This window comes from Rhea pennata, chromosome 33 (assembly GCF_028389875.1).
Source record: "Rhea pennata isolate bPtePen1 chromosome 33, bPtePen1.pri, whole genome shotgun sequence".
Lineage (NCBI taxonomy): Eukaryota > Metazoa > Chordata > Aves > Rheiformes > Rheidae > Rhea > Rhea pennata.
The window spans coordinates 99,948-125,358 of record NC_084695.1 but is presented as its reverse complement, the minus strand read 5'-3'; the positions used below and the strand labels follow the sequence as shown (position 1 = coordinate 125,358).

Sequence of the window (25,411 nt, the reverse complement as noted above, 5' to 3'; positions counted from 1 at the left end):
TCACTTTTGCTGTAAGTACAGAAGTCACATTCACATATTTTGCAGAAGAGTAGACCATGAAGGGACTACCTCATGAAAGATGAAAGCCAACTACTCTCTGCTATTAGCCTTATGTTTTTTTGTAGAAAAGCCTTTCACAGAATTACCATGGGAAGTAAGTATCGTATCATCAGTGTGACCTTTCTTTCCTAAATTATCTCAGCTACATGTGCCGTCCACTGCAGGGCAAGGGGGAACCACCAGGCCTCACTTCACCACTGCATTAACATGTACCTTAAGTCAGGAAGAATTACTCATACTATAAGCTTCTAGGCTCTTGCTGGCTTTAAACTGGGGGATGCCCAATTCAAAGGGATAGGTGGGCTACTAAACTGTCTACTGTATTATGCAGACTATGCTATTGCACTTTAAAAATAAACTCTTAGCGTGATATTCCAATATTGCTCAAGACTCACAAGAGCACAACTGCCTCCAAAGAACTCATCTTTTGCATTGGCTACACTTAAAGTAAGTGTATCAGCCACTTTAGCTTCCATTTTCCATGTCTCAGAAGGTCAGAATGATTAAGAACCAAAATTCAAAACCAAAACAAAAAAACCCTACCATTACCAACTTTCCCCTTTCCTCCTTATTCTGTCTGTTTCATTTCTGCGGGGTTTTTTTCTTTCAATAAAACAAACTTTCAAAGTCCATCAGTCCCCTACAGTATTAATCTCCAAAGCGTTACCCTCCCCAAAAACACACCAAAACCCATATTACTTTTGGCAGCAGTTTGCTTAAGGAATTTCAACCAGTCAGCAAGGCATGACCTCTCATTCCTGGAACCACACAGCCCTATCTTTGATCAAATTGTGTGTTCTCACTTGTCCCGTATTTGATCCCTTAAAAATAGTTCCTAGGTGTCTCTCCTTCCTCCCACCCAACACACAGTAAATCTAGAACAATCGCATGCCTCTCCACCATTAAAATAATAATTATGCTCATTTCAATCTGCATGGAAATTTGCACATTAAAAGAAAGTTGATGAAACCAGCAATGAACCTTCAAAAGCAGTTTCATACTGTGATGAAAAAAAGTTTTTTTCTTCTCAAACTGGACAGAAGGAGGGATATGGCCACACTGTCTTCTACACTAAGCTAAGACGCATCAGAGGCTGTGCATCATGAATTAGAAACAAAAAAGACCAGAAATTCCATAAATTTGACAGCATCCAACTCTTTATGCAATGATTAAAAGTTATATTTAAGGTCTTCTAAGCTGTTTTGGAAAGCTAACATGTAACTGGATAACACCACACCCTGTTTCTGCAGTGTCTTGCTTAGTACATAAAAGTGTGTAGAAAACAAACTGCAACACGATTTCTCCTTCCATGTAGTTAGATAAGGATTTGTGTTTCCAAAGAAAATTAAAAAGTAAAGGTGTCTTGTGGAATACTGAACAACTTAAAGTCATCTCATTTTGTCATGCATGTTCTGTATAAACACACCATTTATGCTTCTCCCTTCCCCCTCCCCCCATCTTCATTATTTGGAGATTTGTTAAAATCTTCCTCCTATCTCTTATGTCTAATTGATTCACCATCTCTTTTAAAATCTCACTGAAAACAGCACTTCTCAGGCTACTTTCTATGCCTTCTAATTTCCTGCTCTCTCATCTATTACAGCCAGCTGGAAGCAGCTAGCATTCTAAGGGTCGCAGTCACTCAGGAAGAGGAATCGTGTTTAAGAATTCCAGGCAACCTCTCTGCATTCCTCATGGGTGGCAGCTATCACTTGGAGGCAAGCTCCATTAAAGGTTTGGGATTTTTCTTTCCCTTACTCTCATCAGTTGCTATTTTCATGTGCAAAAACATGCATTTTGAAGTTGGCTAGACCACAAGCTGCATTTATACATTCAGTTACCATTATTAAACAGACTCCATTTTTATACAGGAAGTATTGATATCCTGACTTTCCAGAGGACAGTCCCAGAAAAGTGTCTGCTTGGTGTAAACTCGTCAAATCATTGATAAATTTTCCAGCAAAGTTGTCTTACAAGAGTTCTTTAGTATTCACACTAGTTTGCTAACACTAGTTTGATAACCAAGATAAATAAACCATTTAAAATACCTCCAAGTCCCTCAAAGATCACCTGTACATGGTGATCATAAAACATCAGAAGCCAATTGTTAGTGATTTAAAGTCTGCCTATGTTGAGGGTACCTACATAAAAGTACTTGTGAGAGTAGGATCATACTGCTGTAACACAGCTCAACAGCTGCAACCCAGCAGAACAGTGAGGTCAGGTTAGTTACCAGAGCCCTCTGGGAAGAATGTATACAGCTTATTAAAGGCCAAATTGAGCATAAAAGCCAACTGGAGTTCTTTTGCGAGCCATGTGTCATCTCATCCACTAAAAATATTCATTTATGACCAAAAACAGCATAGTCAGATCTCCCCACCACCACTGTTAAATCATGCTGGTACTGATCCCACACTTAGAGAATATGAACGCTCACATTACCCTTCTTCCCTTTGTTAATAAATGAGAAAAAAACTTGATATATATTTACTTATAAAATAAACTTTACGTAAAGTAGGACTTATGCACCTTGTGCTTTAGGGATGGTCATGAAAGCAGTAAGCAAAGGTCTAGTTTGTTCTGTGCCAGCTTCACCATTCTACGCAGTAATGATTTTCCAGAAGTTTACAATAGTCTTCCCCCCTACAGCAGACTGGCCACCTACTTCAGCTGTAGTGTGCACACATTCATTTTCACTGGAAAATATTTATATTTAGGAATCTTTGACAATAAAAGAAAACATTATTCATTACCTTAGCTCCTCTATCTGGTAGGTTTTAATAGCAATAAATTTTCCAAAACCAGCTGGGTCTAGTGTTTGAAGAGGTTGACCAAGGCTGTAATCATACACCCTACTTTGGCTGCAAACAGTTGACTGAAAGAGTTACTGCCTCCGATTTCACTTCACCCCCTCTTCCCAGAGGCTAACACCCTCCAGATACACATGCACATTCCCACTGGCCTGTGATACGGCATCACAGACAATCTACATAAGGGGCAGATCAGCAGCATGGCGGACTGCTCCACGGCAACTCACAATGGGCGAAAGCATCAAGGCCAGTATCTCTCCCTTCCAGCATCACAGCACAAGGCTGAGAAATACCACTTCCCCAGAGCCAGGCCTTCACAATGGGGATATTTAGTGGGGGAAGAGAAGAATGAAAGAAAGCCTCTGGGACAACAAATCATGGACCATATTCCAGGACTGTTTTAGTCAATCCAGGGTACTGTCATCTTAACGTAGTCACTATCTGACCATTTTCTGCAAGAAGTCTGTTGACATATTTGAATAGAAGTCCACACTGACTCAATGCCCTGGGTAATTTGTATATTCTTTCTGCAAAGTCAGCCAAGGTGATCTGTCAGGGAACTGATCATCTGACAGAACCAGGCTTTTTAAAAGAAATTGTACCGAAGCCTTTAAATTTAGAATTTTAAAGAACTGCTTCCCATTGGCCTCTCTGCTCCCTCGTGGTAAAAGACTAGCTTTGGATTTGACTGACGCAGGCACCTTCACATTGTTAACAAACCATTAAGGTAAAAGAAACCTGGAGAAGTATTTACAGTTTCTTGGTCGTCATGAATATTCTCTTGCCAGCAAAGTATCTGTTCTCCAGTCACGGTCTCAAAAGCAAGAGTGATAGCTTACATTGTATGTCAGGTGCAGTAAATGGATTTACTCAGCAGAGAACTAGGTCCTACATGCACTAATATTAAATAATACTGCTAATTTCTTATGATGCTTTGCTGAGAGAAAGACTACATTTGAACAGATTGTTAACACATTATTTGAACAGCTGAGTGTTAAGGTACAAACTGCACACATTAAAACCTAAGGCAAAATACTGATTGCCTTGGAATCTAATGTAAACCTGTCCCAAAGGGCTTTCAGCGAGTAGAAAGATGGTTTCATGGGAATATGACTCATTCCACATTTATGAAAAGGCAATCAATTTGTGAATACCACCTTGTATCACTTAGCAAAACAAACAACTGCAGTTAGTTGAGGCATCATTCAACATTTTAGGAGAGTGCTCTTCACACATCCTACAGAAGCCCCAAATACTTTGAAATTCAGCAACAGACACTTGGGAAAACAACAGTCTGCTTCTCAGGAAGTATTTCACAAACAGACTCCTCTCTCAAGAGGCCTTTAGAAGAATGTGACTTCTGAAAGTTACAGTTAGAATACAACCTGAACAAGACTCCCTTGAGAAAGAGAAAGAAGCTCTGTTTAGGAAGCAATGGGTAGAGCTTAAGAGCTTTGGGCTTTGACTCTGGAATATGCCACCATTGGTATGACTACTTCTGAAAGCAGTAATACTGAAGTACTAAGAAAATACCTTGTTCATGGAGAGAAGCTCACATGAGATTCTTGTTGCATGTAGCATACTTCTAGATGCTGCTAAATTAAATCAAATTTGCATTAAAAATAGCAGTCTTTAATAAGAATACTACTCAAAGTATGTTTGTCCTAAATAATGCACCGTTCAGTTCCTTAAATGCTTCTTGTCCCCATATGGATGACAGGCATTTTATACAAACATTTATGCTTGAGAACATAAAAGTAGTCAGTACTGCTTTGGAAGCAGGTCACTCAGTCTCTGTGCTTTTGGTCAGAAAGGGTTGCTGTTGACCAGTGGAGACAAGCACGGCACTGAGGAACTAAATAGAGGAGTCCACAGTGAAGTGCCCATTCTGAGAAAGTGTTCTGCGGTCTGTAGTGTTTAACTTCACTACTGTAGGGGTGTATCTGGAATTCCTATAACAGATGAAGCAGAGGATCCTCCGGAAGGTGCTGCGCATCTCATTGTCCCTGTAAGAGTAGACAATAGCATTTATCAACGAGTTGATCTCTGCCAGCAAAAGGACGTATTTCTCCACAGCTAGAACATTGCAGCTCTTGCAGCCCAAGCCATCCAGTAGGAGCACAACTTGTCCCGGTGTCCAGCAGATAACAAAGGCACCTGGGAAGAGAAGAACCCTTGTTAGAGAAAATGCAGGTTCTTGGCCCTGCCTGGCCACTCATCTAAGAGATGGATGCTCAAGGGAATTATTGCCCTTTGGAAACACCAATGAAAATGGAAACACCATTTGGAAAAAAAAAAAAAAAAAAAAAAAAAAAAGGTTTCCCCAAGCATGAAGCAAAAATTTAGAGGAGGAAGACAGGATTCAACCAGAAATCATTCAAAATGAAGGCAATGATTCTTTTATCTAAATTACTTTCATTCAGGAAAAAAAAAAGTTTCAAGTGGCATTGCTTACCTCCCTTTGTCCCCCTTATTCCATTTACAACGTAGAAGATAAAGCATCCATATTTTCTACTTATATGCTACTCCTTCCAAAAGGGGGAATGGGTCATAAAGTTAAGAGTCAAAGAAGTACATTTTGAATGGAGTCATCTCTCCAGTTCATACAGTTATGGGGCTTTCAGTCAACAGTATAAATTCAGAAGAGTCCTAGCCAAGATTTGGGGCAGTTCAATGAAGTCTGTTTCATACCACTGCCTGCTGGGCAGAAAGTAACCAAACAATGGGCTGGTCAGCATGAAGACAGAGCTGGACAGGCTCCACAACTGAGTCAGTCAGGCCAATACTGTGTTCTTGCCACCACCTGCAAAGCTCTTTAGCAAAAGGATAATTGCTGTTTTGCATGATGGAGTGGGAGGTGCCTGCAGTTCCTAAAACCCTGCTTTTTACGGTCATGATTTTAACTTTAAGGCTGACGTAAATGGAGCACTCACCCATCAGTGCTCCTGGAACTCATGCATAAGGTTCTATCTTAAAGCATGGGAGCTGCACCCTGCTGTGCCTCCTGGGAAAGGGTGGAAAAGAACGGACTCACTGGGAACTTTAAGACTGCACCTTTTACTGAAAAATAGCTGACAGGAGAGAAAAACAGCCAGAAGAGTTGCACCAGAATGAGAGGCTGAATTTAACATGCTCATTAAATGAAAGTCAAAGAAACACAGGGAAAGGATCTCCTAAATTTCCGGTTATATGTTCCCTGCTGATTACAGGCAACTGTATCATGTAACCCTTTTTATTTAAGCTAATCACACAGAGGGCCAGCACAGCAGCCATCATATCCGGGCCAGGCAGCTTTCTCTGCGCTCACAGACATGACTTTGCTTTCTCCCAATTTAAAGTTATCAAAAATATAGACTTCTGGCTGTCCTGAAAGCAGATCCTGATACTTGTTCTTGTAATTTGTGTGGGCCTGCAGAAAAGGGACTTCCTTGCTTAGTGATGTAATGTTTAGAAACAGTTTATCAGCATCCACAATGAAAGCTAGATTCTGTACAGAGACTGGCTCCCAGCAGCATTAAATTAAGGTACATCAAAGATGGGAGCAGTGAACAGGTACCTAAAGTTTTAGTCTTGTGCCTGCAAGTCTAGTATTAATAAAGAAAACCAAATTCTTAACAATCTCTGCCCAGAGTGATCATTAATGACTCAGCTGAGCTATTTGCTCATCATTATATCCTGTCCAGCACAACTAATCTGTGGGAAAATTTGCTGTTGGTTTCTAGATGTACCTTAGACTTTTTATTACTGGTTTTCAGATAGGCTTCCGTAACTATTCTTAATGCTCATGACCTACAGGATTATAAACTGCAGGTACCTTGCCTTCCAATGAAGTGACACATACACACAGCTTCTACTACTCCCTCAGCTTCCTTACACACTCACCAGCAGCTACGCCCTCTGATGCATAAGGTGCAAAGTATTTCTCTGTGCAGAATCCAACTTTGCAGACGCCAGGGATCTAGGGTGGAGGAGGAATTACACCAGGGCTTTCACAGAGGAGAAAAAAAACCTCTGCTGTCACAATTGTCTGTACTCTGAGTCTGAACTGAGAGGTATTTTCCCAAATTGAGCAATTAAACCCTCTCGCTTGCTCCCTCTGCCTGCATTTCCTCCTGCAAAACGACTTATACACAACTCATTACCACTTCTGACACTGCCCCACTGAGAAAGAAAAAAAAATGCTTGCATTACTTTACAAGAATCACAAGGGCCTGACCACCACCCCTCACTGTCCCTCACCACTTTCCACATCAGGTACCTGCCTGTTCTGTCCATCCTAGTACTACCACCAGTCCCAATTCCTTGTGAAACCGCAGCAGCTCTTCTAAACCTTCTCTGATCCAACCTTTTTCGTAGCTTAAGGCAGAAGGCAAAGGCAGGCCAACTCAGGAGTATAAACATCGAGAAGAAAGAGACCTCCCAGAATAAGGAGATGCATTTTATTTTTCTTCCAGGCCAGTATTCCCATCCTGCTAACCCTGTCCTTCTGGTTGGTCTTGTGAGATCCCATAAAATTAAGCAGTCCTGCTGATCCCTCTGGGTGACCCTCTAATACTGTTCAGGAAGGAAGGGGAAACAAAACAAGCATTCCTCCACTCCTGACTATGCAAAATACATGAGGTAGCAATTCTTCAGCTCTGCTGAACCTCTGTGCTGCATCTGATCAGCTCCACAGCAGCTATGAACTCCTTGCCGACAAGAGATACGGAGCGACTGTCAGGAAGGGAAGAGGACATCACACAGACAGCAACAGGCAAAATAGCCTACTTTCGCTATTCACAAGTTGCAACAGGACTCGCAAGCTCATGTGCCCCCAACAGGGACGCAGGGAGGAGGCAGACAGCTCTTTCCCCATTGCCCCCGCCCCTCCCCTCCCCCGCCGAGCCCAACTCTGCCAGCGGGAGTTTGCAAGGGAGTAGTAGTCTTTGTTTGCAGCTACGAGGTTTTACTGACGGAGCAAATTCTGCACTTATCAGAAAAGATTTGCAAGCAAAGGATTGTCACCATAAGCCCGGAGTCGAGTTGCATTGTAGAAGATCTGAACACACTGACTAATTTCACTGAAAAACAGGGAAAAAATCTATATATTAAAGCATGAGGCAAAAGCAGTTGAGAAAAATCATGAATGATATGCTGCTGAAAGCACAATGCAGGAGTGCAATAGCCTCTGTTATTATAAAATCGCTAGTATTTCACAAACATACGGCACCTTTCAGAGACACCCGCAAGCTCTTTGCGCTGGTGTGCTGCTGCTTATGGGTTAAAGAGCAGAAGCCTCCACACAAAGAACCTATAAAATAAGGACAAAACTGGGGCCAAACTCCTCAGATACATGGAGCAGAACTGTTTCAAAGAAGCTTTACCAACTCATATCAGTAGCTTAGCCGGCTTACTAAGATGCACAGCACTGGGCAGAACAACATACACCTGAACAAAACTAAATATCCTGGAGAGGTAGAGCCTCAAAATCAACCACTTCCAGTTACTGATCTACTTCTATTGCACTATGAACTGCTAATGTAGACAGAGTAACTCACAGGCAGTTAGCACTTTGCTGGAGAGCCAGTGATCATGGAGAGTAGCCTTGACTAAGTTTAGAGTTTTCAGTGACATATTTACCAGAACAGATTGAGACCCAGTACTAAGCTGTTAAAGAAAGAAAGAAAGAAAGAAAGAAAGAAAGAAAGAAAGAAAGAAAGAAAGAAAAAACACAACACCTGACAGAAGCTTAGTGCTCTATTCCAGTAAACAGTCTGTAGAATTTGGACACAACTTCCATATTATTTTCCTGTTACCTTATAATGTCTGTTCTCTGCTCATTGTGCTTTCCATCCTTTAAAGAATGTTTAAAGTGCTGCTTCTTTATAAGGCCTCATTATAGCTCCTAATTTCATGCACATTTTTAGTGTGCCTTCTCCATTTAAGAGTAGAATGCATAAAAGAGCCTCTTAGTGTCCAAAGCATCTGCACTTTAGTAGCCAGAGACATTAAGAAATCAAATTAATAACAGTCCCTCTTGTCTCTGCTAACCAGAGGAGCAGCTCCTGAGCACAGCCATGTCAGAAGAGAAGAGATGAAGAGATTTAGGAGCTTGCGCTCCCCTCTTACTGCACAGTTGCTCCAGTTACAGCTCATACAAATTCAAGAAAGTTAAGTCAATGTTTTTAGCTCAGCTTCATTTAAGAAATAAACCTGACAAGTGTTGAAGAGAAGAACACACAATGATAATTTCTCCAATGACAAGAAAATAATAGAATGAGCTAACAGGACATTAACAGTTTCCAATACAAACAAAACAGTAGAAACAGATAGATAAACAATTTGTTATCCTAGCAAGCAACTAACAGCCCTGGAGCTGCTGTGCACGTCCTACAGTACCCACTTTTAATGCTCATCCAAGCATGGATTGGAGCAAGAACATTTCCTGCTCTTCCTGAGTAAAAAAGGATCCTTCATAGCACTACTGCAGAGAGTCAGAAGTAAGCACACTGACTAGCTGAGAGCTTGCCTAGACTGCAAGTGTTCCCTGTAGCAGCTGGTCACTTTTATAACCCCTGTGTCACTGTGGATGACACCATGGGTAGGATGGAGGCATTGGGAAAGAATCCAAGGAAATGCTAGCAGCCAGTATCCCACAAGACACTTCCATGAGGAGCTACTGCTCCCACCCATGGGCTAGAGCAGTTCTGAAACCACTGAGATACCCAACAGCCAAACCAAACCATCACCCCAGCAGCTTCAGACACCAGGAAAGCAGGAAGTTGCTTCGTAATAGTCCTAATTGTCCAGAGCACCTTCACCTCTCCAGCCCTGCACAACCCAGAACGGAGGCACAAAGCATAATTTAGATTAACCAAAGCAAGCAGACTTACTGAGTATAATAGTGACCGTCTTGACAAGGCTGATCATGGTCTCCTTGTAGCGGGGATGGAAGCTGGTGTGCTTGGACATCCGTGTCATCTTCCTCTTGACATAGATGAAGATGTGTGTGTACACGACCACCATGATCAGGAAGATGACCAGGTTGGAGATGGCCCAGAAGGTCAAGTAGCTCCTGCTGTAGAGCGGTGCCATGCTGGAACACTTTTCCAGGGCACAGAGGCAGTGCCAGCCATAGGATGGGATGAGCCCCAAGAGCAGGGCTGTGACCCAAATACAAAAAATCAGGATCATCACACGCTGGTTGGACATTTTGCTGTGTAACTGCATAGTGAAAACAGTCTGATGCCTTTCTACAGCAATTGCTAGTAGGTTCACCACAGAGGCGGTCAGGCTGGTGTCCAGCAGGCTCTGGCGGATGAACCAGGTCTTCAGGGAGAGCTCTGCTGTCCTGGGCCCCGTGTGGAACATGAGAAACATGTATGCAATGCCAGCAAAGAGGTCAGCAGCTGCCAAGTTCCCCAGCAGGTAGTAGATGGGATAGTGGAACCGCCGGTTGATGACAATAGCAGTGATGACCAGCAGGTTGGTCAGGAGCACAATGACACTCACTGTCAAGCCCAGGGCAACCACCAAGACATCCTTTGTCCTCCAATATGTGGTCAGCTCTTTACGGCTATTGTTGTAGAAGAACCCCACAGTCTCATTGTAGAAACAGTGCTTCATCGCTGCTGTCCTAAAGAGGGAAGAGAGTCTCATTAGCTTACTGTGTCCATAGACACACACACTCAGCTATTACAGCCCAGGGAGATACAGTGCAATAGAAGTGCCTTTGACACAGATGGACTTGGGAGTGGAGCTTGAAGCATATAGAAACATCAACAGGAACCACAAGAAACTACTTCTGTGCTTGCAACAGAACTATACATCTCATGGGCAGACTCCTCATCTGTCCTCAAAGTTATATTGAAGATGCAGTGCTGATGAAGAATAGGAGGTTTGCCCCAATCTGATAAGGGATTCTCCCTGTCCCAGTCCAAGTAGTTTTGCATGAGTGATAGACATAACTATTACTGTTGTCCCAGCTGTCCTATTTCAGGAATGTAAAAACAAAGAAGTAGCAGAGAAGTTTATCATAGTCAATCACTAAGCACTACTCTATGAGTCTTTGCAGCTGTTGCAGTCCCCAGGACTGCTGCTCCTAGTTCAGTGAGCACATCTTATGCTGCTTGGGGTAATTTTATCTTAAAGTCTAATGTACCTCACAGCTGCTTCTTACCACTGCTCTACATCCAGTGCTTGCTGATCTTTCCAAAACAGACAAGTATTTCCCAAACTCGGGACCTAGAGCTGGGCTGGAAAACACTCCTTAGCCCAGAACAGTAAACGGTAGGAAGAAGTCAGCATATACTGCCATGGGACTGGATCTTTGGAAAAGCTGGATAGTCTCTAACGTCTGCAGCAATCCTAGGCTACGTAAAAGTGCATGGGTCAGCACCCCATGCTTCAGAGTATCAACAGGTAAATCACTTGGGCAGGAAGCAACTCCCTCCTTCCCTTCCAGGTCTGGAAGGCATTGCAAGGCTGCAAATCAAAACTCATTGAACTCACTGGAAAAGCTTGATCGGAAAAGATACATTAGTATCAAGGAAGGGCTTTTCACATTTCTTTGAAGCACTAGGCACTGCTGGAAAAAAGACCATATCAGCTATTTCTCTCTGTCAGAACATTAAGGTTTAATTTTCAAAGTCCATATACCTCTCTGATAATCTAACTTTCTGTCCTGCAGAGGACCAAACAGGAAGCGATAATAAGTTAGAAGGTGCTTTCTTTAGTTTATGCATTCACAGTGTGAACTTAAACATGGTAATTGACACTTCTGTTACTTGTACATTTTGTGAAGTTACCCTATCACAGCAAGTGAAACAAAGTGATCAGGATTCTGTAGGAGAAGGAAATCAATTCATCATGGTATGCCTCTTCTTATTTGGAGCTGGATTTCCTTTCTTCTGTAAATAAAGAACTTTCATATACGCAATTATTACTCCAGAGCTACCCCCTTTTCTGCCCTTTTGTTTTCCACTTCCTCCTCCCCCTGTCCCCCCAAAAGTAAAACCTCCCCCAAAGAACTCAAAACATTTTTGGTCAAGCCTGAATCATTCCTATCTCTTTTCAATCTCCTAACCTTTTTAAAATGTAAATATATGAATAATTTGCAACCTCAGACAATTACAATGTCTCATTCTGTAGCCCAGGAAATGGACATGGAAGGGAACAGTGGGACCAATCACAGCTTCAGGACAGTCAGCAGGGTCATAGCGTTTGCTTTCTTAGAGCTGGTGGTTGTGTTCTGCAGTCAAAGAATTCCCTGGCACCTGGCTGCAGGAGTTTCCCCTGCCACATGGGTTATGAAAAGAATAATTGAGTTCATTGAACAGACTAATCTTGTTGTATAACCATAAAAAGAATACAGCATCATGAACAAACTAGAGGGATGAGGATAACCCGGATTATTACACCCTGCAACATACCAGAAATTTATGTTTCTTTCCTAACCAAGAGCTTGGAAACCTCAAGTCAGGGCTGGCTGCAATCCCTGCCAGAAAGGGCAAACTCAGTTTGGAGCCTCCCTCTTCACAGCACTGTGAGATGCTGTAATATGACACATTTTTTCCTTACTCTAGTGTGTTCTGCACATTAAGTCATTGGTTCTCCATGTCCTTTCATGAGCTTAACTGTCATTCTCATTTTAGAGAAAGTATTACTGAGGCCATGCAGCAAGAGTACCATCCTGTTCAGACAGGAAGAAGTCGCAGGGTTCGTGACTTGCAATTCACCATAATTGCCATTGAACCAAAAGCTCAGAATATTGCTCAGAAATCTTAACTGGTTGTGCCTCCCTCCATTCACTAGACAGCAGCTCCTCAGTTTTCCTGGACACTTGAGTAGCAACTCTTGGTGCAATAGCAACATGGTTGTTAGTAACAGGCAGGTGAGGTCATCACAGGCAGGCCAGCTTATTATCACCTGCACCGCACCCACCTCTGCCTGCACACATGCCTGCTTGTGCAAACAAGATGGCTGGGCCTGCAAAGCATATCATACTTGCAGCTGAACTTTTGATCTCAGCTGCTTAATAGGTTCTTTACCTGCCTGCTTGAGTATATGGCTATCTTTACCATGAGATGAGAAAGCTATACAGCCATGAACTAATTTACTTTAAAAACCTATCCCTGCAGCAGGTTAGGGAAATACTATTATTCTTACAAATACTGATGGGAAGAAGAAAAATGAGATAGAGGAATCAACCTGCCTCATGGGCAATCATGAACTGGTACTGTAACAACACATCCACCCTTCCTCTCCTTTGAGCCCTCAATAAGTAATAGGGTGTCTATAGATCCCAAGCTATAAAACTGTTTAGGAGAGCGACATGGTCCAAGTGCAGCTCAGGCAATGAAAGCAACCAAATAGGTTCTGCAGACTTACAGTGTGGCGAGTTGGCAGATGACTGGAGTTTTTGGCTTGAACAATGGAAAGCGATGGAAGAATAAGGAAGGAAAATTTGGGAATAGGAAGAACATAATCACTAAGAGTCACAGGCAGATAAATGGTCACCAGTGTAGGGCATCTCAGGGAGGCAGTGGTCATTCTCCATTCATGTGGAGACATAACATCCAAGGCTATGCTATTAAACTTTGAAATTTAAATTACAAATCGAGAAGGAAATTGCTGATGAAGTTAGATGAATCACTTCAACTTTTTAAGATTACAGATGCCTAGGAAGAAAAGCAGGACAGCAGGGGAGAAGAGGCTGGAGGAAGAGAGACTAAGGTATAATCTGGGTACAGAGCACCCCATGATTATCCAGCTGTATAAACAGGAAGCAAATGTCAAACGCCATTTAGCCCCGTTCACATTTTTGCTGTGGAGTGGCATTAAGTGTCTTCCTTCCCCCTCACTCCCATCCCCTCAGTTTATAAAAGAGTTATCTGACACAATGAAGATCATCAGGGAACTTGTCTGTGCACGAAGACAGCGTAAACCATGCACGTTTGTGGTTTTGTTTTGTTTTGGTTTTTTTAAGTATTGAAATATCAGGATGAAATAGCATGTTGATAGAGCTGGGTTTCTAGTCTCAGCCATTTTTAAACCAGCACTGTGAAAAATTAAATCTTGATAAGAACTAAATGTAATAGCTAAAATTATGGAGAGCAATCTTTTTTTGTGAAAATTAAGGATTCGGCAGTTATGATAGGCCCCATAAACTTCTTGTGTAGACTGTGTGCTTACTTGCAAATTGTGGACATTTTGTTCAAAACACTATACAGGTATTGGTTCAATGGTACTTTTAGCGGGGGTGGGGATTAGTGAGCTGTATAAACCCACTAAGGAACAGTGTTCTGCATGTATAATACTTGAATCTAGAGAAACAGTCCCCCAGCATTAATCCTAATGACAATGTCTTTAATGTTACTTTAGACAACACCTAGTTTGAGTGCAGGAAAGAGTTTGAGAGTTAGCAAATCCCTCCGAAATGTATGGAGGTTACAAACTAGATCTCTGCAAGACTAAGCTGGGTGGGGTCCAGGAGGTACTGACAGGTAAAAGCCTGTGACTGGTCCTGGGAGCTTGTGTGCCATTTCAGTGCTACTCTGCAATTAGAAAACTGACCTTGGAGCTCTGCATCAAGGGCAGACAGTGCCACAGATCAAAATTTAACAGACAGGCTGGGGAAGAGAAACACCCTACCCACAGCAGCAAGCAGATAGAAAGTCAGGCTGGTGCCATGATGCACAAAGGAGCTGGATGAATCTATTGTTCAGTGTCTGAGCAACCCACTTCCAAGGGCTTACAGTCTTCAAGATCTCACAAGATTTTTCCTTACCAGTGTTGTTTACTTGGTAAAATAAGATACTAGTTACAGGCAACAACAATTCAGCAGCCCCTTTTCTGAGAAACACACAAACCCATACTCTTCTCTAACCATACTACCTCAAACTCTGCTTAAGTCTCTTCTTTAAAACCAAACACTGCTTGCAAAGCAGTACTGGATAGGAACCACTGCTCTGTGTGAGCACACAAAATGAGTGCAAAATGCATCTCTTCTCCTTGCCTGAGCTGTTATCACTTTACACAAGCTATCTTCCTTCTTACTCAGTTAATTACTGCACTAGGTTCACAGTAAGTTCAGATTCCCGGAAAGTAAAGATGCAAGTGTCCTTGGTTTTTTTCTAATTTCTTTGCTTGCAAAAGTGGAAAATGCTACTCAGCTGCCTGAGGTCTGGGAAGATGTTCAATACTTGTGAGCAGAGCGATATCCAATGTAGTGTGGAAATGATTAGGGATGAATGGCTGGATTTTTTCTCCCACTAATAACCACAATCAGTGCTGACCAAAACAGAACAATGGATCTCTAGAGGCTAACTCAGCTCATAGGGACTCTAATCCAGCTTGTTTTACCACTGTCCACTGCACATGAATTTACATGGCCAGACATTCAAGTTCCTGCTCCCCCCCCCTCGCCTTTTTTCCTTCTTTCTGTTTAAGCCATAAACAGTAAAAGGTTTTACTCTAAAGAACAGCATTCTTACCTGAAAGCACAACCACTGCATCCAAACCTGACATTTAGCATTGGTCTCCCCACCACAGGAAACCAGGGCAGCTACTCAGCAAGGAGATCCTCATTTCTGGAGGACAAAGGTGCTTTCCAAGCAAGAGAGCCAAGGGCTTTACGGGAAAGTTTAAAACAAGCGTTATGGCCCCAGAGCGTGTCACGGACAGCTCTGAAACACTGCTGCTGAAAGGCAAGTTTGCAAGAGCCCTGAAGAGCCCGTCCCTCCTTGGGCCCTCCCCTAGGCGGGCCTTACGAGGCCGCACACATCGGCCCGGGAGGAGACGCGATCCACCCAGGGGCTGTAACCCGAGTCCTTGCCTCCTTTATCGAGGCCAGAGTCATTTTCCAAGCACCTCTGGTCCTGGAGCAGCTGGTCTGGTGCTAGCTGGAACAAGTTTGCTCCAATCTTCTGGTATCACACTCCTGGCGGGAGGAGCGTGAGCACGGCCCTGTTGTCCCAGAGCTGGCACCCCTTGGTCCTACTGCTGCTGCCGCACCAGCTCAGCCCACAGACTGCTCACTCATGCTCTGCCCGCTACCCCCGAGCTTCTGCCCCATGGCAGCAGTGGATTAGTTCTTCCTCTGGAAAAAACAGGCATGCTTCTCTGATAGAGGAGCCAAGTTTGTTTTCCTGGCATCTGGAAAGAGGGCCTAACCCGGGACAGCTCCCTTTCCAAGCAACTGTAATGCAGTGCTGAATACCCACATCCTAAGCAGACTGTTAGGTTAGGATCTAGCCCTCACATCCGTTACAGCAGCCACACTTACCCAGTGCTACACAAGAAACCTTGAACTGCATGGGCGAGAAGGGGAGAGTAAGACAGCTTTTGTGGTAGCACGTAGGAAAGATATCAGGAGACAAGAGAAACTGAGGCACAGATTAGAAGAGTTTTCCTCACTGTAGCCTGGTGTAAAGGATACCAAAGCTAGAAAAAGAGCTCAGGCTTCTAATGTCTGTCTAGCTGGTCCTTGACACATCTCACTGAGATTATTTTACCTGCTAAGTACTGCATAGATACCAAGAGTACACCTAGTGCTAACAAACTACAGCTGTATAAATTATGAAGGAAAAACACTGAGTTTGCAACATCCATTCATTTTGATTCATGCCTGCTGATTTTGAAGAGGCCCCAGTAATTTCCATTCTACTCCGATTTCCTATTCTCCCACCCTCCTTCTACCATCATCTGTTCCCAAAGGAACAATGTTATCACAAAGCACAGCCCTGATCTACTGCCAGTCAAATACTTCATGGAGCTTGGCAGAGCCAAGCAGTGTTATGTAAAGTAGGCAAGGGATTTACAAAGAGGGCCCGACACAAAAGGGAAAGAGATAGGGCCAAAGACCCAAGGAATCATTAACAGAACAGGGTAGCCAATAAATGGGAGAAGGTCACTAATAACACTGACAGAAGTAAAGATGGATGAACAGGACAGGCTGAGACAGTAATTCCACTGATATGAAAGGGGCAAGTATGGAGTACCACAGAAAGTGAAAGTTATCTCAGGTTCCCTGTATTTTCTCTATCCTGCAGCCCCCAAAAGGCCAAAATCATGTCAGAAAAAATCTGCCAGAATGTTACGTAGTCTACAAAAAAAAAAAAAAAAAAAAAAAAAAAAAAAAAAAGAAAGAAAAGAAAAAAGAAAAAAGAAAGAAGAAGGATCAAGAACCTACAATCATCACCTTTTTGCAAATTGTACACCTTCAGACTTGTGATGCCATCTACAAGATATAGGTACAGGGGCTTTTCAAGAGGTTTCTATATGCATTTTAGAAATACATAGAGGATAAAGTTGTGTAAACATATTCCAGAATCCTTTCTTAGGCTATCTGAATTCTAACAGACTTGCTTTCTCATAGCAGAGAGCAAGCAAGGTGTCAAGAAGTCAGGTCCTGACTTGGAGAGCGAGGAATACTCAAAGTGATTAGGCCCCTTGGTCACAGATTTACAACAATACTATAATTACAAGAAGGCATTGCAAATTTGAAGGAAGTGCCTTTCACCTTCCCATGAGTCAGTTACGAGCCTGTTGCCTATGCAATTAGTTTAAGACCAGCCAAGGAGATTTAAATCCAAGCTGCTACTGAATAAAGCAGTCCCACATTTCCTCTGCCCACCCTTCGGTGTGCTCCAATACTCATGCTGCCACCAATAGATTTAAGTGCTTTGATCCAGCTCACCACACTGCTGCAGAAGCAGCAGAGCAGAGAGAAACAGCAACCAGGTTAGGGCAACCATTTGGCGGCAGCACTGGCTTGAATAGGCTTCAGATAGTATGTTCACATGTGTTCTGCAGCTGTGCAGTTTGGGGGGGGCAGTAGTCTAAAAATACTTCTGATTTCTTTGTGCCTTTAAAGTTTCATATCAGCATTCACTGAGCGCTTTAGAGGCTAGATGCTCATAAACAATCAAACACTCACAGCAAACAGGAAGACTGCCCAGCATAACTGGTTTCAGCTGAAGTGTCAGCAGTCCATCATAATAGATCAACATGTCAGACAGACCCAGGAAGTTTGTAGCACCAAGGGCTGATAAAGGGTCAGAAGCATGTTTACGATTCTGTCCCCAGCGCACACAAGAGTTGGGGCATATGAAGCATAGATTGGATGAGGCCAGGGCTCATGTGGGCCTGTCAAAGACAGTATCTCGTTTCATAGGGAGGTGAAAGAATATTTAGGAATTCAAGGTCCTGGCCTTTATAATAGTAATTTTCCTAGTCCCTCTGTCTAGATATAATCAAAAAACTAACTTTACTTCCCTGCATAACAGAAGGAATAGAAACATAAAGAATGTTTCTTTATTTTCATGTTTTGGGGATATTTGAAGAAACTGAGGTGCATGTAGTTTATGTCTCTAACCTAATGATAGACAGAATTTTGGCCTGGCCCAATATAGACCCACTCTACCTGTGCAGGTATGCTACCTGCACAAAACAAATAAACAAACAAACAAAAAAAATCCTACATTGCACCTGAAAATATCACACTAGCTTTTACAGTCATGCAAACACTTTCTAAAGATTGAGCTCATATGTCTTCCAACAGTGGTACTGCTGGAAGCCAGTACCGAACACTGAACACTGGCAACATCAAAGAGATCAGATTCCCATCGGGTCCATCTCCTCTTTCCTATCCCTTCCAACCTTCAGTTGCTCCATGAGTCTTTCTAGTTTCACCAGTTCAGGAGGAGTCCATCATATATTGAGCAGCTTTCCCCCATAAGGAGAACGACTCAGCCTCTTGGCTGAGTAACCTGATCTGATGCAGTCTGCAGATCGGATCACATTCTGGTGCCTAGCAGAGAACTGGTAGAGAAACTTTTCCAAATGGGGATGTTTGCATTCCCTTTATTGCTCTTACTTACTTACTTAAAGAAAGAAAGAAAGAAAGAAAAACAAGCAAACAAAGAAAAGAAAGAAAAAAAGTAAAAGTTAAATTGTTTTAGTAGATTTTGGATTTTCAAGTAAAGTTGAAACCAAGATTTTTCTTCAGATCTCACAGCTGTGACTGTTCCTGTTCATGACAGTCTGAAATTCTCTTTACTGTGACCCCTCTCATGGAATCCCAGGAATGTTAGAAACCTTGTGGAAGGAGTTCCCCCTACACACTGCAGATCTCTGCAGAGAATCACTTGCTTAAATTGATACTTCCCAAGTTCCATCTGGCCCAGCGATTCCCAATCTGGAATGGGAAACACTCCCTAGAGTCTGACAAAGGGACAACACAGTCTTTACAATTTCAGCTAATAGCAAATCTTTAGGTGGAAAACAGCATATACACCAGCATTAAAAATGCAAGAATTTCATAACACCCACTGCTGCTGAAATGCAGCCAGTTCTGAGGTGGATCAGAGCTATTATTTGCAAGCCTACAGCATCAAAGAACAGTTTTCAACAAAGAGGTATGGAAGAAAGTGATCACTGCAGCCTTGCCTACAGTAGGAATTCTCTTTAATTCCAGCAAGTTAGCAACCATTTACAATCAATTGCTTCAGAACGAATTGCAAAGAACCTGGAAAATTTCTTTCCTATTTTCCTCTTTCCTTGAGGTTTGCCCTGGCAAAGCATTTACATGCTGCAGAAAACACCTTAAAGCAGGGAGATCACTGAAACAAAACATAAGATTGGAATTTGTCATGTTTGTCTTGTTAGAAAAATTTGACAAACAGCTGAGAAAAAGAACAGCCTGGAATATTTTCTTAAATGCCTCTGGGTCCTGGCAAAGTACTCTTACCTTCCCCCAGGTAACTATCTTGTGAATGGATTTTGATGTGTGTAGTGCTAACTTCCTTCTGCACAGTTACTGGATACTCGAGCACTCTCCAAGATGAAAACATTTGTTCTGCGGCAGTGGAAAGAAAACAGGGTAGGGAGGGAAGAGAGGGTTGTTCGCAGTGGTGTTTTGTTTGGAGTCAGGATGGTCTAGGGGCCCCTCTGCTGCTTCTCCTAATTCACACAGGAAGAAGGAGATTATCCTACACAGAGACAAGCAATACTGAAGGCAGAAGCAGCACTTCAGAGGAAGAATAGCTTGGCCCCTGAATGATGACACATTATTAGAAGCCACACTGAGGTTAAAGTCAAGTCGGGATGCTGTGTTTATGAAGCAGGACTTAGCCTCATCTTCACCCAAAGATAATTTCATCTGGCACTTTGCACTATTGTCAATAAAAACAAAACTGGATGGAAATTCCCTTCCTGTGAACCACATGCAGGCAGCACTAAGCTCAATCTCCTTTTGCAAGAAGGCTTGCACCCTGCTTTGCTCTGAACTCCTCTGATCTTGGCTGGGACCCAGCAAGATGAAGTCTCCCTGTTTAGCTGGCACACACTGGAAAGTAAGGGAACTTTACAGAGACTCAAGCTCCACATGCTTCTGCTTTTGCTTTTGTAGGAATTATTTCTGAAAACCCACTTCCCTCATGTCTCCATTTGGTTTGATGTCAGATGCCTGCAGCTTATGGCTGGAGAGTCATAAAAAGCATTTAACATGCCTTTCTGCTTAAGTCTGGAAATAAAAAACAAAACTAGTTCAGAAAAGCCTCCAGCCAAAGAACAAGCACACACAGCACAACTGCAACTTTATCTTGAAAAAGGAGCATCGGGAACTGACACTACTCTTACAGCTACTACTCTTAGCAAGAGAAGAGGATATCTGTCTCTTCACAGAAAAGCAACTTCCTCCACAGAGTCACTCTTTGGGGCAGTCTCAGTCAAGCAGAGTTATCAGTGAAGGCAACACGGCTTTTTCCCAGTTAGGTGAAAGTTTCAGATCGTGCCAGTGATATTTCATTGTATCTACAACCACCTTGCTGATGAACTGAACCACATCACCAAATTTTGTAGTTCTTATCAAGGATCAGCAGTAGTGAAGTTATGCCAAAAAGAACAACAACAAAAAGTTTGGGTCCCTCTTCAATGCTCAGAAGACATGGAAAATTCAGCCCCTGACACCTGAAAACTAGTAATAAAATTAAAAGAACACATTACTGGTCATTTTAAAATTGTTTACAGGGTTTGGGATCCCCTGACTAATGATTGCTCAACAGTGGAGGACCAGCATAATTAATTTTACGAAACCAAGTCTCCTATATTGTAGCATCAGAAACTCGACAGTCAGCAGCTTCTTCTGCTCCCAGAGGAAATACTAAAGCAGCAGATCCTAGGCAGATCTGCTTGGCCAGCACCCAAGCCCATTTGTTTTTCATTGCTCTCACCACCAGTGTCCAGATTCTGTTTGCCATTTACCATATTGCTAAGTGTGGACTAACTGAAATGACTTCACCAGATTACTCCATCACTCAGGCCACAGTCTGACCCATAATGTTGAAGATTTTCATTACAAATGAAACACAGCCTTTTCTACTGTTGTCAACAAGGACATGCCATTAGTTCTTCAACTTTTGATCATTTTTGGTGTCATTTTACTAGTTTCCAAAACCATTTATTAACTTTTTTTTAGTATGTTTCTAATGGGAAAGAAAATACTTGAGACATTTGCTTCCATGCCTTCTTCCATCGCAAAAGTATTAAAAGCAATGAGAAAACCATTGCTCCTTTTAAGACGTACTTTCTTAATTAAGCCATTTCTGTCAAGGGCAGAGGAAGCCTTTGAGTTCCATTTATTAAACAGATTTATATTGAGAAATATAACTTCTTTAAACCAGCTTGGAAGATATCTACAAAGCTGACTGTCTCTAGGGCCCTCATTGCTAGAGGTCTGAAACTCGCTGTATAAGCAAAGCTTGAATTACAGTTCTACAAGTCTTTTTTTAAAATAAATGATAGAGGAGAGCAGCCAGTGCCCTTAAAGGATTCCAGCCACAAGCTGTGGGTCTTAACAGGCAGACATGCATATTTGATTTAGTTCATTCCAAACTTTCTCCTTCCATGAGTTTTTCTTGAATGTCTTAAGGTATAATGCCCATGAGCATATATTCATACAAATGACAGGACAGAAGCATATTGTTATCCAGCATCTTTGGCAAAAATCCACTAAGTAGTGTTCTCTGAATTCCAGATTAGCAAGTTTCAGATGATTTGATGTTCATATACCTCATCTACTTCCTCTCACATCTTCCATGTTGCTATAGGTACTATTACTCTGTGCAGCCACACACACAAAAAAAAAAAAAAAAAAAAAAAAGAAAGTGTAAAATATGGAGGGGTAGGGGGATGGGAAAAGAAAATAGAAGCCATTTGTCTCCAGTGTTATGAACTCCCAGCAAGAGGTTCAAAGAAACTTGCTTTTCACTACCTCATCTACCCAGCATTCTGCCTCATCTGGTCTGCTAATTGATTGCTGGAAGACGTCTTTCAAAAACAAATAAAACAAGAACACAATAATGCTGACATATCTTATACCCTGCAGTATTCCAAATATGTTAAATATACAAAGTGTAGACAGGAATTTTTTCATTTGCCAATTGAAAGGAAGAAGTACACAGCCACTTCTGCCATGAAACTGCCCACTACAGTACAAGGCAACAAAACAGCTTAGAAGAAAGAATAGAAATGAATTCTGTACCTACCAGTAGGTGTGAGAATAATTTAGCAAGGCTGAATGTAGCGGCCTACACTGGTCTTTAGCTAAAATTGAGCAAGGAAACATCTTGTGCAAGAGTAACATTACTCTTTTTGGAATTTGCAAATTCTACAACCAAATATGAGTTGTGCCTAAGCTAGCTTTAGGAAGACAGTAGAGTTGCCATTTTATAAATAGTTCCCCATTCAGGCTTCTCCCTGACTAACAGATTTATAGAAAGACCTTTCTTATCTGCTCAAATAAGCATTAAATAGCAGCTTATCTTCTTATGAGCGTTCACTCAACATACCCTCTAAGGGCATATGTGCATCTATGCCACACAGCAAACACTGACCACTCAGAGTTGGCTTGCTGCAAGCACGTATGCCTCAGTGACTCCTCCTGAAGTAGGCAGCAGGTGACCTATAAAGGGACTCTAATCTATAAATCTGTTTCTTGTGACTCTACCTTGTCTTTGGGTTGGTTTTAAAAAGCAACAAAGACCATCTCATTTTACATTTTGGAGGCACAGCCTGATAAATGCTGCTGTACTCCTTACCCTTAGAGAACAGATCCTACAAAGCATGAAAGCCCATCAGAAGAGCCTGCTTCCAGGAAAACTTATTTAACAGGACAAACTCCAATAAGCTTTCATACTCCCTCACCCCTTAGAAGTTTCAGACTGCAAGCAAGGCAGTAGTCCCTAGCTTTATATTTCAGGGATGCTCTTTCAAAGACAAATGATGAAGTACTAGGGGTTCAAAAGGCAACACCTGAGAATGAAGCATGTTCCCAAGCAATAACTGGCATGAACTGTCCTTTGCAAAGGCCCTCCTCTGGTAGGTAGTTTTAGGAAATAGCTTGTGTATTATGAGCTCCATTTAGCTTCTGTCATTACATTGTAAGAAACAATGATATAGATGAAAGTCAAAATGAGAAAAAGAAAGGATCAAGAATTGCTCAAAGCCCTGAGCTCCTAGGGAAAAAAAAAAAAAAAAAAAAAAAAAAAGAAAAAGTAGTGCCTTTTGCTTCACTTCATCTCGGATTGCTGGCACACTGTAAAGGTAATTCCTCAGCAGTCTCTACTGGAAAACCCCCCAATTTTTCCCCTCAAGACCCCTGGTACATGCTGATCTATTTGCACTGACTTTTTAAAAGGACAGAGGAAAGAGGTTTTTTTGTGTTTTTGTTTTTGTTTTTTTTTTTGGGGTTTTTTTTTTTTTTTTTTTTTTTTTTTTTTTTTTTTGCGGGGAGCAAGTGTAAGGCAGGCCTGCTGAATTTGTCTGAGAACTCCTCTAACCTATCCTGTTCACAATTAAACATTCAGTGATCAGATATCAACAAATTCCAACTGGCTTCTTCAAAGAAAATGAATCTGATCTCTGTCTAAAATTTAACAGGTGCTTGAGTTCTCCTAACTCAATTAAGAGTTCAGTTTATGCATCCCAGCTGGCGTGTCACAGCAATGGTAGCAAGATGCTCTCAATGTGGAGCTAAGATCCTTCTTAGTGAGGTCCTGGGCTGGGGCGGGGGGTCCTTTAACTTGCTTACTGGCATGAGGGCTGCTGATTCTTTCTGAAGCTCAGAAACACCTTGACTATCTGAGATTAGACTGTTGCATTGTGCGCTGAATTCACACTGGCTGATGAAAATAAGCTTGAAGCAAGAAGTCAGTTTCTTGGTTGTTTTACTGATAAAAGATTTCTTGATAAGGTTACTATGGCTTTATGTCACAATTGTGTGGAAAAAAGTGCAATCCTATGATGTGATGTAGCTCCTAGTCAGAGGGTCAGACAGCCACCTACCCAAAGTGCTGCTGTGAAAGCAGCCAGCTGCAAGAAGTATAAGTAGCAGATAAGATATTTGCAAGGGCTTCCCTGCTTCTGCTTTGAAGTGGGAATTAGGAAAAGCAGTAGGAGACGATTCCTGTTCAGTGCTTCACAGAATTTACCTAGGACTGGTGCCTGTCCCTTGCCATATGCGTGTGCAGCTGAGGTTGTTCCTTTAAAATGAATATACAGTCTTAAGGAGGTCAGGGAACTTGGGATACTGACGCTCTCCCCCTGCGAATTTGTTTGAAATTTAACATCACAGTTTCCAAACTAGACCAGATTAATTGTGGCTGGAAGAGAGAAAATAATCGTGACAAGCAGAGGGAGAGATGTTTCTGACCATGCATCCAAACTCTCTCCGCACAAGTGAGACTTGGCAGCCATACAACTCTGCTTGGAAATGTTGCTTTGACAACTCTTACCCTCAACAAATTACTAGCTCTGCAGAAAGCAGCAAGCAATGAGGAGTTACCGGGGAAGAGTGAGCATGTTTTCTCTAATAGCATTTTTGTATGTATTGGACTCCTTGAAGGAAAAGCGAAGGGCAGAGGTGGATGGCAGAAGCTGTACAGCTTGTACAAGCCTGTAATGTTTCTCCTACATGGAATGAATCTTCTAATTAACTATTTAAGTGTGCAGCAAGAAAAGGAAATGAGGATTTTAACAAGCATCTTGTTTTAGCTCTGCTAGTTCCTCAGGTTATAAACTCTCCTGGGCAAATGCTACCTTCATTTCATAAATACGTGAGCACACTCGGCGTTTTAACAATAGTCCGATAAGTGTTTACTTAAGGTTTCACTATGCTTATTTAGCAAATACAGAATCAGCTTATAATAAAACACCCAGTAATTTACAGAAGCTCTACATTAAAAGATAACTTAGTATTCAAAAATAATATATTAACAAATACACATTTTTTCCAGAGATGCAAACTTTCTCTCTCTTTAGCCTAAACTGTACAAATACTATGAATAAATCCCTAGCATTTCTTTTACAACTATGTTAAGACACAGAACTAAAACATAATCTACTGATGAGATTAAAAAAAAAAAAAAAAAAAGCAAGGTGGATAGTTTAATCTCTTGAGCTGGTTGAGGCCAGTGTAATGTTTTCTTTTAGCATTCGTCTCTGATGTCTTCATATACATCCTAGCGTCTTTGCAGCTGATTGTAGTTGCTGAAATTTACCCT

The 25,411-nt window shown here is 42.0% G+C and overlaps 1 protein-coding gene across 1 annotated transcript; it reads right to left on the bottom strand.

The window, feature by feature from the left end:
- Positions 1-4,536: 4,536 nt before the first annotated feature.
- LPAR2 (lysophosphatidic acid receptor 2) lies at positions 4,537-10,481 on the bottom strand. The gene is made up of 2 exons (XM_062598457.1): positions 9,743-10,481; positions 4,537-5,027 (listed from the first exon to the last, which is right to left on the bottom strand). Exons 1-2 carry the CDS (start codon positions 10,473-10,475, stop codon positions 4,726-4,728), a joined length of 1,035 nt encoding a protein of 344 aa, XP_062454441.1. The 5' UTR covers positions 10,476-10,481; the 3' UTR covers positions 4,537-4,725.
- Positions 10,482-25,411: the final 14,930 nt, after the last annotated feature.

Bases quoted from the DNA above. Each gene is read 5' to 3' on its own strand.
- LPAR2 (XM_062598457.1), bottom strand. From the start codon at position 10,475: ATGAAGCACTGTTTCTACAATGAGACTGTGGGGTTCTTCTACAACAAT. The intron at 5,028-9,742 runs GTAAGTCTGCTT...TTCTCTTCCCAG, and splicing joins GACGGTCACTATTATACTCA to GTGCCTTTGTTATCTGCTGG.